The sequence below is a fragment of the Gymnoscopelus braueri genome, assembly GCF_963280865.1.
Source record: "Gymnoscopelus braueri genome assembly, chromosome: 5".
Lineage (NCBI taxonomy): Eukaryota > Metazoa > Chordata > Actinopteri > Myctophiformes > Myctophidae > Gymnoscopelus > Gymnoscopelus braueri.
In genome coordinates this window covers 1,517,701-1,532,037 of record NC_137606.1, presented here as the reverse complement: position 1 = coordinate 1,532,037, position 14,337 = coordinate 1,517,701, and the positions used below count along the sequence as shown (strand labels likewise).

The 14,337-nt window shown below is 42.9% G+C and overlaps 1 protein-coding gene across 3 annotated transcripts in view; it reads left to right on the top strand.

Moving 5' to 3' along the window:
• The first annotated feature begins 764 nt into the window (after positions 1 to 764).
• The window catches only part of mark4b (MAP/microtubule affinity-regulating kinase 4b), a 66,443-nt gene continuing 52,870 nt past the window's right edge, over positions 765 to 14,337 (top strand). For all 3 annotated transcript variants that reach the window (XM_080429008.1, XM_080429007.1, XM_080429009.1), the window contains exon 1: positions 765 to 1,850. In XM_080429008.1, coding sequence (XP_080285134.1) covers positions 1,797 to 1,850 — 54 coding nt within the window. In that variant the 5' untranslated portion in view covers positions 765 to 1,796. The remainder of the gene's footprint in view (positions 1,851 to 14,337) is intronic.

The window sequence follows — 14,337 nt, the reverse complement described above, 5'->3', positions numbered from 1 at the left end:
ACACGCACACACACACACACACACACACACACACACACACACACACACACACACACACACACACACACACACACACACACACACACTACAGCGAGCGAGAGAGCGAGCCTGCTGGCGGCGGTCTGAATCAATGGTGTGATTGTGCCTTTAAGAACATGGGGGAAGGGCGCGCACGCATATGTGTGTGCGGCTATGCGCGCCCGCGTGTAGAGAGAGAGAGAGGGGGGGAGAGAGAGAGCTGAGCTACCGACGCAGCAGCCCTGCCTATTATCCCCATTCTGACGTCCTTCCCCTCTCTCTCTAGTGTTGCCATGTCCGCTTATTATAAGCGACTTTGGGCTAGTTTTTCTGTAAAGTTGCATGTAAATATTGGTAGTTGCGGGTTGCGGTTTTTTGTGCTTGTTTTTGTAGTTGCTTATTTGGGCTCGTTACCTAATGTTGTTTAAACTAGTGGCTCTGAAACGTTTTCATGTCAAGGACCCCCAAATTGTATGCATGTGTCTGGTACAGAGCGAACTGAGAATATTTTGTGCCAGGGACCTGTGTATCAGTTATGTTGTTAAAATATTCAACCCCCCCTACAGATTATATTTATATTATATTAGCAGTTGTGAGCTTGTCGATCTGTTTGCTTGTAGAAATAAAGTGCTCATGTGGCCTTTGGGTTTGTTTTCATAGACCTGGTTGCTTGTTTCTCTCCCAAAACCTGGCAACACTGGTCCTTCCCCTCTCTCTTGTCAAAGACGACAGTTTGGGGGGCTGCCTGCCGCTTTCTGACGGTTCCAGTGATCGCAACAATGTTTCCGAAACAACAAGGGATACATTTGTTTCTCTCTCCTCACCCAATGCTTACTTTTTGTCGCAAGTAAGTTTTAATCACAAGCCAATGAAAGCAGACGGCGATGGGATTGATACAGCCGACTAGAAGAGGGTCAAAAACCCACCCGTACATCCGATCCGTCGTTCCTTTATCCGCAATTTGCCATTGATTTCTCAAGGCCTGCACTTTAACTCTGCACTGAGATGTTGGTTTTAACGGGTGTCTTGGTGTTTCTGCGAGACTGATCGACGTCCTTATAATGTCATCTTGAAAATATTTTGGAATTTTTCAACGAAAAAAAAAAGTGCTTATAATATTGCTGTGCTGTTTTTTGTTTCCATCGATTGTTTTAATCGGTTCCTCTCTCTGATGACGATGTAGCCCCCGTTCCTTCTGGCCACTTGAGTGAAGATACACCCATGATCATCACGGGTCGAAGGACATGAAGGACTGTTTTCAGGAGGATATACTAAAACAAAAAAACTGAGATGGTACGATTATAGAGTCTATGAAAGGGAAGCCGATTTGGGAGTTGTTTTTTTGATGTTCCCAAGATGAGGCTTGGTTGGTCTTCCTCTAGAAAGCCTCTCCCTACATCATCATCAGACAGACATGAAGTGGATGTAACCACCAGGGTGCTTGTTCTTCAGCCAGTTTCACACGTCTAATTTTGCTGTATGATCACTTGCACAGAGATCGGCACTGCCTTCAGACTGTGTGACCATGTGGATTGTATAATAAGACACAATTCCCTATAACTGCAACCCCTGGAAGAAGAGGCATCGATTTGCCCAGGAGGAGCAGTGAAAGACTTGGTGTGTGTGACTGTCTGTTGGTGCTGCTTTGCGGCCACCGCTGACTGTTTGTTACTTACAGGGCGGTAGAATTTATTATAAACCCGTGAATAAGGACAGTGTAATCCCATTTGTACTGACTGTATTATTGTGGCTGGACAGTGAAGATCAACTCAGGGACGATGTCTTCACGCGCAGCAGCACTGCCTGGTGGGAACGAGCGGAATTCGGACCATGTAAGTATAAAACTGGGCGTTTCAGCTCACCAGCACAACACATCCAGTAACATTACGATTTATTGTCCCTTTAAAATCTCTGCGGGGCCGGAGCTCACCATGTGTACAGAGAGCAGCTGTAGTATAGACCCCGTTAATCTCCTCATTTGGGACGATTGCAAATGGGTAGAAAGACCATAGGCTACCCTTTTAGTGAATGTGCATTGATGGCCCGGATACAGGATAGGTGGGCACTAGGGACATCTGGGCACCTCGATGTAAAATTGGCTATTTTGTCCAAAAAGTAAGTATTGTGAAGTATACATGATGTGATCATGCACAGTACATCATCATCGGACTTTTATCCGTCTGTTCAACTTCTTGTTTATGCCCCAAAATGACTGGATACACAGGTTTCAGCAATTGTAGAAATATTAGACCTTAATTGTCGAATGTTTAAGCATTTTCGAATCATGTATACTTTACTTTACTTAAAAACATTTTCCAAATATTTTATTTTGTAACATTTGGGACAAATAAATAGCCAATTTTACATCGAGGTGCCCAGATGTCCCTAGTGTCCATCTACCCTGTTACCATTTCAGATGGGCTGAAAGGCCATAGGCTACCCTTCAGTGAATGTGCATTGATGCCTGCCTCTATGGTGGTTCACGCTGTACAGAACGTCAGTTTTCCTGGGCATTTTTATCCACCAGAAAACTAACACACGCATAGAGTACATCTTGTTCATGAACACCCAGACCACCTCAGTCTACCGGTGTCCCCAATGCGCATGCCTGTCTTCACTAAACGAAACACAGTAACTGCCACCAGGCGATCAATAATGAATGCTTTTGATGTAAGAAATACCCATCTCTATCCACTCATCCATTCCTCCCCCTCCACAAGCTTTCTGTCAATACATCCACCCATCCTTCTTCTCCTCATCGATACCCTGTACCCCCACCCTTCCCTTCCCTCGACCTTCCTCCCTCTCTCTAGGTGCCTGCACCCATCTCTTTCCCCACTCATCACCTCTCCATACCACCCATCCATCCACACACCATGTCTCCTATCGACATTCGCCTCATCTCTCTTCCGTTGGTACATCAATTTATCCACATATCACCTCTTGATACAGACCTGTCATCTATCCCTCTCCCTATATCCACCAATCTGTTCCGGTTCCTTCCGCCTGGCCTCCATCTTTTCACCTATCCTTGTCACCCTCACCATTCTCCCTCCCCCTTTTCATTATCGGTCTGTCCTTCCATTTGCCCCACTTATGCATTGACATTCTTCAATTCTTCTCTAATGTGTTGACGATTCCACAAATTCATGGTGCACCTCAGTGGGAAACACAACACTGCACAATGTACTGTGTCAGGTTATGCCAGTTTGTCTCAAGAACATCTCTCTCTATAATATGCAACAGAAATAGGACTTTTGGTTGAAGAATTTATCTGGGGGGGGGGGGGGGGGAATTATGCTGTGTTTTATCACTGTGGATGTTGTTGTCAAACCCAGAGCTGAACCTCACACAGCTGTGGATGCCTGTTATATGCATATACCACTGGCAGACTTGTAGCATAGCATAGTGATGGTACAGATGGTACAGATGTACCTACTTTCTTGAATACTCTCATCTCTGAATCAAAAGTACACCCATGATGTAGCATAGTGGTAGTCAACCCATCCTCTTGACTACTACTATGCTACTCTATCCTGCAAGCCAAAGAGCATAGTGAAATATTATCTGCATCTCACAGCAGCCCATATCTTCTATCCTGCCAAAAATGTTATTTTGTAGTATTAACACTTTCATTTCATTGACTTGAAAACAAAACCATATCAGGACCGTTGACCCTTATAACACTAACACATGAAAATGTGTTACTGCTGTGTGCATTGGTAGGACTAGGATATTGATGCTGACTGATCTTTGTAGTCTGAGAATAGATGTTTGGGATTTGTTATCTAATTTCTTTGTTGAATGACACTAACATCAGTGTTGTTCAGTAATAGGCTGTGTTGGTAGTCAGTAAACATGGTATATTTAAAGCTCAATTAGTAGAATAGGCAAGCGTCAGAAGTAGTGCTGAAGCTCCCCTTTTCACCAGCCAGGAGTTTACAGTATATTGTATTTTACAATGTTTCCGCCATACCGCTAACCCAATCATCTGTTAGGAATACGGATACAACCACAATGCTACAACTTCTGCCCCATGCATTGCACAATTTGTAAGGGGGGCATTGCTCTGGATTAATTGCATAGCAGGTTTTTATTTATTTATTATTATTATTTTTTTTACAGGTGATCAAATCTTTGAGTTTAGAGTTTAAGCCCCAAACCAACCGGTTGCCCATGCTACCAGGTTACCCATCCATGTTACAATGCTAAGCTGTCTGACTTGGAAGTAGCTAGCTGGCTTCCCTTCCTGATCTTGCACCCTTCTGCCTCCATACTCCAGTGTCAGACTGAATGTGAGCTATCACAGTCAGATGTTTATTTCCTATGATCCTGGCATAAACCCAGAGCCATAGCACTTTTAGATGTGGCAACATCCAGAAGATATTTGATCATCTGATGTGAATCTGGGGGGCGGTCTGTTTGGACAGTCTGTATCAGTATCCATCCACCCAGAAAGATACAGCATGCAAAATGTATGCCCTAACAACACTCGCCACTATTGAGGTGGTCTTTGTGAGTCTAGAAGTTGATTCAAATGAGGCCAAATCAGTTTTCGAAGAGCAGAGCTGGTCTTACAGTGTGGTGCATTGTAAGAGAAATTATATGCACAGTAGTTGTCCGAGTCAGTAACATGGGAATTCTTTATAAAGCCAAGCCAGTAGGGGAAAAAAAGCAACATTAAGCTTTAAGTCAGACAGCAAAATGATTGCTTTGCTCTCTCAGTCACAAGCCACTCTTGTTGGCAACCTCACCATGGCAACAGAGGGGGGTCTTCAACACACCCACTTGCTCCCTCCAACACACACACACAAAATTGTTCCCTTTCTTCCTTCTCTCTTGCACTGTCTCTCTCTCCAGGAAGACACACACACACACACACACACACACACACACACACACACACACACACACACACACACACACACACACACACACACACACACACACACACACACACACACACACACACACACACACACACACACACACACACACACACACACACACACACACACACACACACACACACAGTGAAAAGAAGGGGGTCTGAACAGGAGGAAACTGACACTCCTCTCCTGCCTGGGTCAGCCTATCGCATTGCTGCGCATAGGCCTCCCAGAAGGCCTCATTGACATGTGTGTAATTAAATGATGCTAGATTGTATCGTGTTCCTCATGTCTTGTCTCCATGGGAAAGACGTGGTGGATGAATGGATGGGAAATCATGAACTAGGAAAGCTGAATGTATGGTTCAAGCGGAACATACAAGAGAATGTTCTATTCTATTCTGAACTTCAACTGCTTTATTGTCGCAAAAGTGGGTGCAATTCATTTTTTGTACAAGCTACCATCATTTGCAGTTTTCAAGGAAGGGAATAAGGAAGGGAATAAGAACAATAGAGATAGAAAGAAAGAAAGAAAGAAAGAAAGAAAGAAAGAACAAGGAAAACAAATTGGATATTCCTGATATGAGTCGAGTAAAAAATACTGTATATACATACGGTGCATGCTTAGAAGAAATGGCAATGGAATGAGGCAGTTATAATACCAGATACAGTAAGGGGTCATGAGGTGCAGCAATAGTATTGCAACAGATAGACTGTTGTGCGTATGAACGAAGCACTGGAGCTAATACGGAAGTAGTCCTCTCTTGATGGCACTTCCATCACATCTTCAGTGGACTTGGGCGAGAAAGGTTACAAATTTGCTGTAGCACATTAGTGTGTGCATGTGCGTGTGTGTGTGTCTCCATGTAACACAGACAGCATGTAAACATTCTGTTTCGTAGCATTCCATTGCATAAACTCCTCTCCTCAACTCTCTTCTCCTCTCCTCATTACGCCACACCTGTGCCTCCGGCATGGCCTGAAGAGCTGAGATCAGAGTCAGACCAGAGACCAGTTCTATTCCAAAAACAAACTCTAGTATTTGTCTATGTATTCTACCCTTTCTCATTCAGTGGTCAGTGACTAAGCATAAATGAGCTAGAAAACCAAATAGAACTCATCTAGTGAAGAGATGTAAGATGCTATATCCTTGTATACCACCCCATTGCAGCTGTTGCAATTGCAATTGTGCCTCCATTTTTTATAATGTGCAGGTTACTAACGAGACTGCACCTTTAACCACTTAAGCCCTATATACTGATTGTGAACTATTGTGAAAATAGACGATCTACAAGCTCATCTTGTAGATCTGCTGCAGTATCTATTATATAAAGTGTAATTAGTGTTGATGCATTTTCCATATGCCCAAACTGGGGATGCCAGAGTTAATGCGGTTAACTACTTCAATAGTGTCCCTATTCTGGGGCAAACATTCGGCGAAAATATACGATTGACAAGTTCAACCACTTAACCTATTTTCACCAAACATATTTGGTGTAAAGGGAAAAAAGGAACAGACCTAGCCCCAAGGGTTTAAGTTGTTAAAAAAGATAGACATCAAATACGTAAGGGGCACTGGGCAATGACTTCTTATAGCTGCTCCTCCATCTCTACTCTCCTGCGTCTCCCTTCTGCTTTGCCATAACCTTTGACCCCTAACAGCTTCAGGTCCTGATATGATTGCATGGTGCTTGCTTAAAATAGTCATGTGTCATAACAACCCCATGAATCAAGTTACTGGACTGTCACTTGGATAGTTTTTCGATTAGTGTGTTCCTTTTCCTTACCAGATAAACTGTGTGTGCGTGTGTGCGTGTGTGTGTGTGTGTGTGTGTGTGTGTGTGTCTCACAAGCCACATTTTGAGACAAATGTACATCAGACCAGTTGATTGGAGAAGGCATGTCCAATTGTGGATACAATTGGTGTCCCCAGTTTGATGTTTGTGTGTGTTAGTGAGACTGTGTTTGAGTGTTGTTGGTCTGCTGCAGGAATGACAACTAGATGATTTGTGCAACTGCTTGTGTGTGTGTGTGTGTGTGTGAGAGAAGAGAAAAGAAAATGAAGTGTGTGCATGTACACACATGTACTACTGCATGGAGTTATCAATAAACCAACAGGTCTTTCCTGGTAGAACAGGACTTTTGTGTTCCCCAACAACAGTGACAGGTTCATTAGCGCACTGCCCTGACTTGTTAGCCAAAACTTGGCAGCCGTTTCTGATAGAACACGGCAGGTAGTAGTTAGTTGGTACAGTTATAAACAACTTGGAGCATTTAATCAAATGGTTCAGTGAGCTGAGTTTAACCTCGTATGATCTGCATTAAATGAGGGTAGGTGACATTTGCTGGCACACAAAGCCCAAGCTTCGGTGCATTGTTTTCAAGCGAGCTAGTTCAACTGAAGTGAGAGTGAGTTATGGGTGTAACGGTTGCCTAAAGGTTGGAAAAGGAGATTATGAATAGAAGGTCACTCTTTTGCATTCCTGGATTGCAGGGGAAATGAAGGGGGGCGATGGCGGTGCCCTGCCTTCGGCAGCTACTTGTTTACTACTGTTTACTGTTGGAGCAAGGCACGCAAACCCTCATGTTCTCTAGTGGAGCTACTCTGTAGCCCGTTCTAAAATCAGTTGGGCACATCACAGGTGTGAATCTGTGTAATTGTGTGTGTGTTGCTGAAAAAGAGCAACCAAATCCATGCGCTTTCCCTGCACAGATTAGCAGTGGATGCATGCACAGACTCGTTCAGTTTTTTAATGATTGTCATTAACAGTGACACTTATAGCTGCTGTGATTTGGATGACATTCAGATGTTGTGCTTTTTGTCATAACGGGCTGCTTTCCTGGCAACAATTATGTACTAATTATAGAGACTAGTTTGGCACAGGTGATGTTTCTGGGTGATTTTGTGTGAAGACTTGCTGTCAGTTCATGCTTCTGTTGTCATCTAAAAATGTACAAACGCACTCATTGTCGCATAACATGTGGACATGCACATACAGGCAAATACAAATACAGGAAAAAGCAAATGACACAAACGCCACAAATATACAGTGAGACTGACATACAGGATCAAACAGACTCATACACATACACTGTTACACACAAACGTAGTTGTGTGCTTTGCATAACGGGGATCTTCCATTCCTTAGGCTCCCAGGTGTCACCTTACTCTGTTGTGTCTTCACAGGCATAAGTTACAAACGTAATCATGACACAATATCTGTGTTTGTGTGCATTTGTGTTGCATGTATGCTGAAGCTCCCATGTATGAATAGATATGCAAAAGGTCTGCTGACTGAGTTATTTTCATTGTTTGTGTGTTGAGGATTTTACTCTGTAGAGACAACAGTGTTGATGTAACTCTGACAGCGTAAATACAGTATGTTGTGTGTCCATGTACAGTATGTGTACACAGGGTCCATTTGAGTCTATATTTATATGTGAAATAATTATATTGAAACTACCCACCACAAGAACGTTGGTTCCTTAATAATGTATTATATTTTGCAAACTCTGTGTGGCGCATCCAGTCACGCAGTTGTCCTAATAAAGGGGAAGAGGGACGTAATTTTAGCTCTTTGTCTGAAAAACAAATGCACATTGTGAGTGGAATATTGTTGACAGACACATCCACATCAGGAATGCGACATCCACGGTGACGGCTTAGGCTCACAATACTTGGGAATTTGGATTGTCCCGGTGTGGAACTCACTGCGCTGGGTAGTTATTGGCCAGATTGTGCCAGTTCACCATCCAAGTAAAGGCCTCAGAGTGTTAAGAGAACATGACCTCTGATCTATGTGTCTGTTAACGATGCAAAATGTATTAGTAGCAGGAGCCACTGTTTAGATCACAGTTTAGAGGTGATAATTTGCATCTCTAGTCTAGAGAATGCTCTAGAAAAGCGTTATGACTCTGACCTTTTGAGATGTTTATGATGCCATAGCCATATGTATTATTTATTTATCATTAGGAAGTAAATAAACGACTTGGAAGAAGAAAAAGAGAGAGTTCTTGCACAACAAAGGTCACAAGCCATGATGTCCAACATAGCACAGGACTTGATAGTATACACTTCAGCTCAGAGCTCACTGAGGACACAGCATAAGACCGACAGTAACCTTTATTTATTTAAAAGGGAAGTGGCCATTCAGTTCTGCTGTTTTCTTTATTAGGACAGACGGTAGAAAAAGTAAGACGATACAAGGGAAGCATGGGAGACGAGACTGTAACAGAGTTGGATTCTAGTACGTGAAAAGGCTTAACAGTATATGTTGGTTCAAGAATGGGGCTCCTAACCAGCCAACCACCAATAGGCATGGAAATGTTTTGTAACATCAAAGATAAACATAGTCTCTTTAAGCTCTGTTTCTGAATATGTCTAGTATAGAAACCCCTTGTTTCAACTAATTAATCACATTGCCAGTGCTAGTCTCACAGTAGCCAGAGGATTAAATATTAGACATCTAACGTCTGGGTCACAACTGTAAAAAAAAGAAAAAAAGTGTGACAGCCTCAGAATTCCGTTAAAGCCGAGCTGATCTGAGGACAGACATACTGACTTGTTGGAATTGAATACGTAAGACAGTGGGTGTGACCAGTGACCACGTGAGACTAGGTCAGTGCTAATCCTTGAGTAGAGAACAAAAACCTTCCTGATTAAAGCAGATGCTAAAGAGTAGAAGCCATAACCATTGGCAATATGTGACCATATTCACACAACAGCCATTTTGACATACACGTGCAGACACACAACAAGCTCATAACCATAAACATGGAAGTAGATGTGTGATATAGCCTACAAACATTACACTACATATTTTGTACTGCACTGTTTATTTGTCCCACACCACACTCTTTGTGAAATTGCCAGCACGCAACTTGAGGAAATGAAACTCCTGCTGCACGCACACACAGCCAGGTGTGCACTCGCACACATTGTTGGCTCTTCCATTTGGAATACAGTAGCTAGTTTTGAATTCTTTTACATTTTGAATTGGCAAGAAATCGGAAGTCAGTTGTTGAGTCGACATATTCTTCACATCCCTAGTGTGGATATGGTCAATGCCTTGCCCCCCCCCCTTATTTATTTTTTTACAGAGAAAGCACCCCTAGATCTGTATTGTTGTTGGCCTTTTCGCGTATATTGCTTTTGGAACGAGGAAGAGGAACCATTGAGGAAGGTTGTGGAACATTATGCAAACCTTGCCTAGTCATGGTGCGTGAGACAGACAGGCGTGGTAGAAGAGTGAGAGGGAGTGAGATGACACAATCAGTTTGTCTCACAGAGAGAGGTGAAGAGAAAGACAGACACGGGGAGAGGGAGTGACAGACAGGCCGATGGGGAGAGAGAGAGAGAGAGAGAGACTCAAGGAGTGACTCATCACTTTAATCCATTGCAGCTGATTTCAACAAAATAAATCTGTTTGTCTGGTCTAATGACCGAAGCCCTGGGGTGATGGGAGATGCTGAATAACGTGGCAGAACTCCAGAGAAACAGTGAAAGTAGCACTCTGTCTGTGTGCCTGCATTTTAGCTCAGTCTCTCCATTTACAGTCTACAGTTGAGCTCTCTGTTTCTCTGTGTACAGTACATCTCTCTATCTGTCTTCATCTATCGCTGTTCAATCTGGACAGTTTAGTAGTCTGTGTGCACCTCGGCTCTCTGCTAGGACGATCCTGTTGCACTTTGCATACCGGAGTCGGACCATGCCAGGCCAGCCCAGGGAAGGAAGGTTGTCTTTTGACCCTATGATGTCAGGTGGTTGTCCTGAATCCCCATGTTGGCCATAGCACATTTGATTTAGCTATAATAATAAGCCAGAAATACAGACACTCTTGACCCCTCCAAATCTCCCCGCATTGTCAGAGGTCCAGGAGGTGGAGTTGCTGGACATGCCGATTACTGAGTAGTTCATAGAGGTTATTAAATGTCTCCCTTTTGGTAAGCCCCCGGCGCAGACGGCTTCAGTCAGAGAGTTTTATAAGGTATAAGGGGCTTGCCTCTTTACTTAGTTTTACAGGTGTGTTACAGTATGATGCTTTAGAAGAGGGAAGCCTAGCCATCATCACTGTCTGTCTGTGTATATTTCTGTGATGTTAAAAGACTGGCAAGGATGCGCCGGAATGCAATAATTATGACCTATTAGCTTGATTGGATGCAATAGTAAAATGCCTTGGTTTTAAATGAGAAAAACATGATATTGTAATTTGTAATTATCTTTTGTATTGGTCGCCTAATCAGCAGCAATGTTTCTTAAGACATATTTTTTTATGAATTATTCATCTATTGCCTTGCTAAATAAGAGCCACTGAGTAATTGTGGCATTCATAATGTGATTAGTCTATTTAATCATTTCAATAATCGGTGGACTATCCAAATACTTGTTAGATGCAGCCCTAGTACTGTAGCTATGCCGATAATATTAGACGACTGATTAATATCCTGTGGCATTCTCGGAATGAGTCAGCCCCTTCAGCAGACCTTTCTTTGGATGCAGAGAAGGCCTAAACGGGGTGGAGTAGCAAAAGCCTTCTTATACCCTGGAGTCGTTTGATTTCACCTCAAAGTTCATTAGCTGGATTAAGCTCTTATACCAATCCTAGGGCCTCCAATAACAAATGGTGTTATTTCACAGCCGAGTTTTGAGCTGCATAGGGGAATATGCCAAGGCTGCCTTAGTTTTTTTCCTCATCGTCTTGGTGCTTGGGGAACAATATAAAAGCAGTAACTTAAATCTTTTAATGATCTGAGGTGCCATTATGACCTATCTCAGCATCGTTTGTTGAAGTTTACAGCTTAGACACTTAGTCTACTCTAAATCTGTGTCTGTCTAAACACCTCGCCCTACCTAGTATAGGCATGTACTGACTACTGACACAATTAATGGATGGCTTTGGTAAAGGACATGCGGCGTAGAACTCCTCTGAAAGTCTCAGACAAGGGCCCATCCAATCTACTAACTTGGAAGACAGAACTTCATTTATCACTCACAAAGGGAGAATGGAATAGGATTCTTCATAACTTGAAAAATATGTCCAAGGAACCCAAAACCTGCCTGATTCTTTTAAACAGGATTTACTGGACCCCAACCAAATAACATACATGTAGTCAAATTAACACCAACATGACATGATGCCAAGTTGATGAGGGTACAATGTTCCATGTTGTGGGGTTGCCAAGAGATGCCTGAAAACGTTTTTGCAAGTTGTTGAACGTTCCTTTTCCCCCTGGCATATCTTGGGCTACCCTGTGCCTTTGGTTGACTAACCATCGTGGGATTATGGGTACAGACGTCATTAATGCTACACTGTAAACTCTGCTGCCCCTGCTGTGAACCTAGTGGCACATCCAGCTGGGGAGACTAACTGCGATGGAAGACCTACTGAAGTATTCAGACTTGTGACTAGGGTGTATATAATAATAATTATTAAGGCATGGCGAGAGAGTATGTTTTACCCCCTGTCCGTCCGTCCGTCTGTGTGTCCATGTGTCTGTGTGTCCGTGTGTCCGTCCGTGTGTCCATCTGTCTGTGAGCAGCTAATCTCCGGCACCGTTGGCCCTGTCGCTGCGAAACTGTGCACACACACTCCCTGGATGCCAATTCAGAACTTCTGCCCCCAATTTCTTACATCGGCCTGTTATAACGCCACCAGGAGGCCGATTTGTGCAAAACACATTTTTTGATATTACGCCTACAGATTTTATCCAAACATCACGTAAATCAGTACACAGTACTTGTGGTCAACACGGATCTGTCTGATTTTCCATATTCCATCCTGATTGGCTAAGGTTGGCGGGGGGGGAAGTCTCTGTGTTTCCTTGTACATATATACATGTCAGTATTGTTGAGGACACATACTTGCACACGTCGTGGAATACTGGAATTGCGATCATGGTAGTATCTTACTGATTCTGATGGCAGATTTACTCCTGTTTTGAACACATCAGTCCTGAAGCCATACAAACACACCATCGTTGTCATTTTTCTGTCAATGTTAACTTCCTGGTCTCGCCTACCAGGAAACGCCTGTGGTGTTTTGTTAGGAGAGCACATGACCATCTCTAACGTCAGTGCAGGAAATGAAGCAAGTAAAGTTTGTACATTTTCCTGCTGATTTGACTCTAGCCTAAAAGCTAGTGAGCACAGATCAAAGCAAAACAATATGGCTTATTTCTAGTCGGATTTGAATGAAACCACCCCAAATAAATAATGAGACTGGGCACTACTCTAAACTTTATATTTCTTCTTTACTGAGACAGTGTAGTTGGGAAGGGTGAAATCACAGGAGAGGATGTGAGGGATGTGACCCTATGACTGCAGATTGTGTTAGAAATAATCACCCAATGGCATAAAAGTGCTCGCTCTTTCTTTATATGATTTATTTAATAGGTTTTTAATGTTTTATGGGATAGCCAGTACTAGGGATGTGACTAATTGGGTTTTTTGTAAGAGATATAAAAACTTTATGCTGCATAATTTGCACTGCACTACACAAATCCAACATCACATTCACAAGTTGCCAGCAGCTGAACCTTGAGTAAAACACAGATACACACTGTGTGTGCCTCTCCTGTTTGGAAAACACAGTAGCTACTGTAGGTTTTATTTGGTACTTTTTGGAAAACATAGTTTTCACAAAACATCTTATTTAAAGCAACACGCACTGATTTTCTATTTATTTTTGTTCTTATATTATGGGATTTTGAAGTCAGGACTTCGGTACTCTATTATTGTGAACGCAGCGGAAGGAGGCGCGCCTCCGCGCAAGTGGAGCTTACTATGAAACCGTGCTCGGGTTGTGTGTCCGTCTGTCTGTGTGCAGTATTGTGTGCACTGCCTGTGTGCAGCCACGCCCCCATGTGGACAGATCGCAGAGTGCACTACAGTGTGGCTGAAATCCGCCTGTCCCTGGGTGACTAATTACACTCCTGAGAGAAAAATAGCAGCTACAGTCAAAAACAACACATCTAAAAGCATCTAGACGAGGTCATCTATTGGGATATCTAAGAATTTCATGTCATTTGTGCATATTTCAGGCAAGTTGAAAACGCCTTAGTTTGAGGACAGTTTTTGATTTCTTCTTGCTATGTTATTTTCGAGCTGCGTTCGCTTCCCCCGTTCGCACGTCTTACTTGTGGTAGACAGTCATGGTGTAGGTACTGTATACAGTGTTGTTTCTGAGTTGTGTTGTGGTGATATTGTTTTAAGTGGTTGTGTTAAGGTGAGTGACATCGTTAAGTGGTGGTGACTGTGTTAAGTTGTGTTGACAGTGTGTTAAGTGGTGTTGTGTTGTGTGATAACAGTGTGTTAAGTTAAGTGGTGTTGTGTGATGACAGTGTGTTTAGTGGTGTTGCGTTATGATGACAGGGTGTTAAGTTAAGTGGTGTTGTGTGATGACAGTGTTAAGTCTAGTGGTTTTGTGGAGTGA